Below are 2,043 nucleotides of genomic sequence, written 5' to 3' on the forward strand. Positions count from 1 at the left end.
TTGAGTCCGTTCCCGTTGAGGATAGTACGGCGAAGTAAAGATCAGTCGAACAGCCAGTACGTCTCTGACTACTCCTCTACTTTCTTACAAGTAAAAGCAGCTCCGTTAGGCATGTTGAAAGTGTCAGTCAAGAAACTACGACTACCCTCAGATCAATAGCGAGATGAAAGCTGGCTTTGATATTTCTTGTCAGCGGATCTTAAGCCGTCCCCTTGACCTCTCGGGCATCCGTGCGACGAGGAATGCACCACAGTCCGTGAGAATCGCTCTCGGAGCTCCAGAAAGTTGCAGACAGTGTCAGCAGTGGGATTGCCCACTACAGTGCAGACAAATCTGGAGCAGTGATGCAAACCAGGTAGTGTTTGTCTTTCACGTCGATGTCCCGTGGGCCCACAAAGTCCAGAGACATCATCTCAAACAGGATAGGTTCCTTCAGAACCTGCTTCAGTTGCCTTCTCACAGGGGGTCTTTGTGTAGCACATACAGGACAGGTCCTGCCCTGTATGTCCAAACCGGGCCAGTATAAGTAGTGCCTCACAATAATTCTAGTCGCTCTTACTCCCCAATGTTGCAGGAACCGATTGGCACTCTGCTCGACCCGCTTCTGTCGACGCCTCTGGGACGTTCTGTGGTCCCGGAACTCCATCAAGTCCTGGAAGGCCGACAGAAGTTGTCCCGACGGACGATTAGGGGAAGCCTATGGCGGATGCTAGGGCGGCCGCGTTGGCTCTCAGGATTGCTCTTTGATCGTGATGCCGACTAGAAGAGCTTTCAAGCTGTCCGCCATTCGTTCAGCTTTGCGTGTTGTAGTCGTAACTCCACCCTTTTTGCGCTGTACCTTCGTGTCGACACGCCCAGCGTCGTCTTAATGACCGCGAAGATCCTCGCCAAGTGACCGATCTGCGTAACACCGCACCTTTTTCGAAGGGCCAATAACGGTACCTCTTATGCCACCTTGCTATTTTGTTCTAACAGGTAGTCATACCTCGATTCAGTAGTGGGTGCGTCGTATTCCTTGTCGTCTAAGTCAACCATGACGGGGCCATCAGTGTTCCTCGAGACGGCGGACTTAGCGCGATATTGGCCACCTGATCCACCATGTCCTCATAGGGTTGATTTGAATCGTATCGTCACCGCAAGCAGCCGCAGTGAACGCATCTGTCCTACCTCCTTTAGGAAGTCATTTCGTCTTTCCATTTGGGGGAGCAGGCACGTGCAGGCGGGGATCCAGAAACTGTCTTTCCCTGACCTGCGAGTAGCAGGTCTGAGCGGCATCCTACCCATGTCGTCCACCACGTTGTGGAATCATCGCTCCTGTATCTTTGCATCGTCCTAGTTCCCAATTCGTCCACGCTAAGTATTCCGATTCTTCTGCGTCGATTCTTTCCAGAAACTGTCCACCGACATTGCACAGCTCAAGAAATGAAATAGCACGATGCAAAGATACAGGAGCGATGATCGCTGGAAACAGAGCAATTCGACTAACCCCACAACATGACGTGACGATTGTTTGATGTCGAAATACTCAGTATCAGCTTTCAATGTACTCTGCCAGCAACACCAGCAACAACGAGGCAACCTCGATGATGTACGGAGCGGCTCCCGTCGCCTCTCATCAAGAGACGTGGACCTCTGGTCCTGTAACAACCCACTCCTCCACCCAGCACTTCCAGGGCCCTGTACGTGCCTATCAATCGTCTTGGGCCTCGACGGGTGAGGTACAAGCCTTGACACCACGTACTTCTGGAGCGACAGCATTGACGGGAAGTCAATACGTCACCAGAGGACAGTCGGTGAATGGTGGACACTACACTGGACATGCTGCGACTGGTGGGCACGCTATGACTGGAGCATACTCGGCTGCTGGAGGACAGTCAGTGACTGGAGCACACTCAATTGCTGGAGGACATTTGGTTGCTGGAGGACACTCCTTGACCGGAAGGTATTTGAATACTAATGAAGCCGTCGCAGTTCGAGGTCAGGTTACTGGCGGTTACACGTCGAGACGACAATCCGCTTCTGTTGCCACAGGTCAGGTGATTA

General features: G+C 52.3%; 1 protein-coding gene across 1 annotated transcript; it reads right to left on the reverse strand.

Annotated features, from left to right (window-relative positions):
• Nucleotides 1-316: 316 nt before the first annotated feature.
• On the reverse strand, nucleotides 317-646 carry KVP17_002374 (uncharacterized protein; the record flags this gene model as incomplete). The annotated part of the gene is made up of 1 exon (XM_068518584.1): nucleotides 317-646. The coding sequence occupies one exon, from the start codon at nucleotides 644-646 to the stop codon at nucleotides 317-319; it is 330 nt and encodes a 109-aa protein (XP_068375071.1).
• Nucleotides 647-2,043: the final 1,397 nt, after the last annotated feature.

The sequence above is a fragment of a genome (assembly GCF_019968985.1).
Source record: "MAG: Porospora cf. gigantea B chromosome Unknown PgB_NODE_3600_length_2556_cov_142.307, whole genome shotgun sequence".
NCBI lineage: Eukaryota > Apicomplexa > Conoidasida > Eugregarinorida > Porosporidae > Porospora > Porospora cf. gigantea B.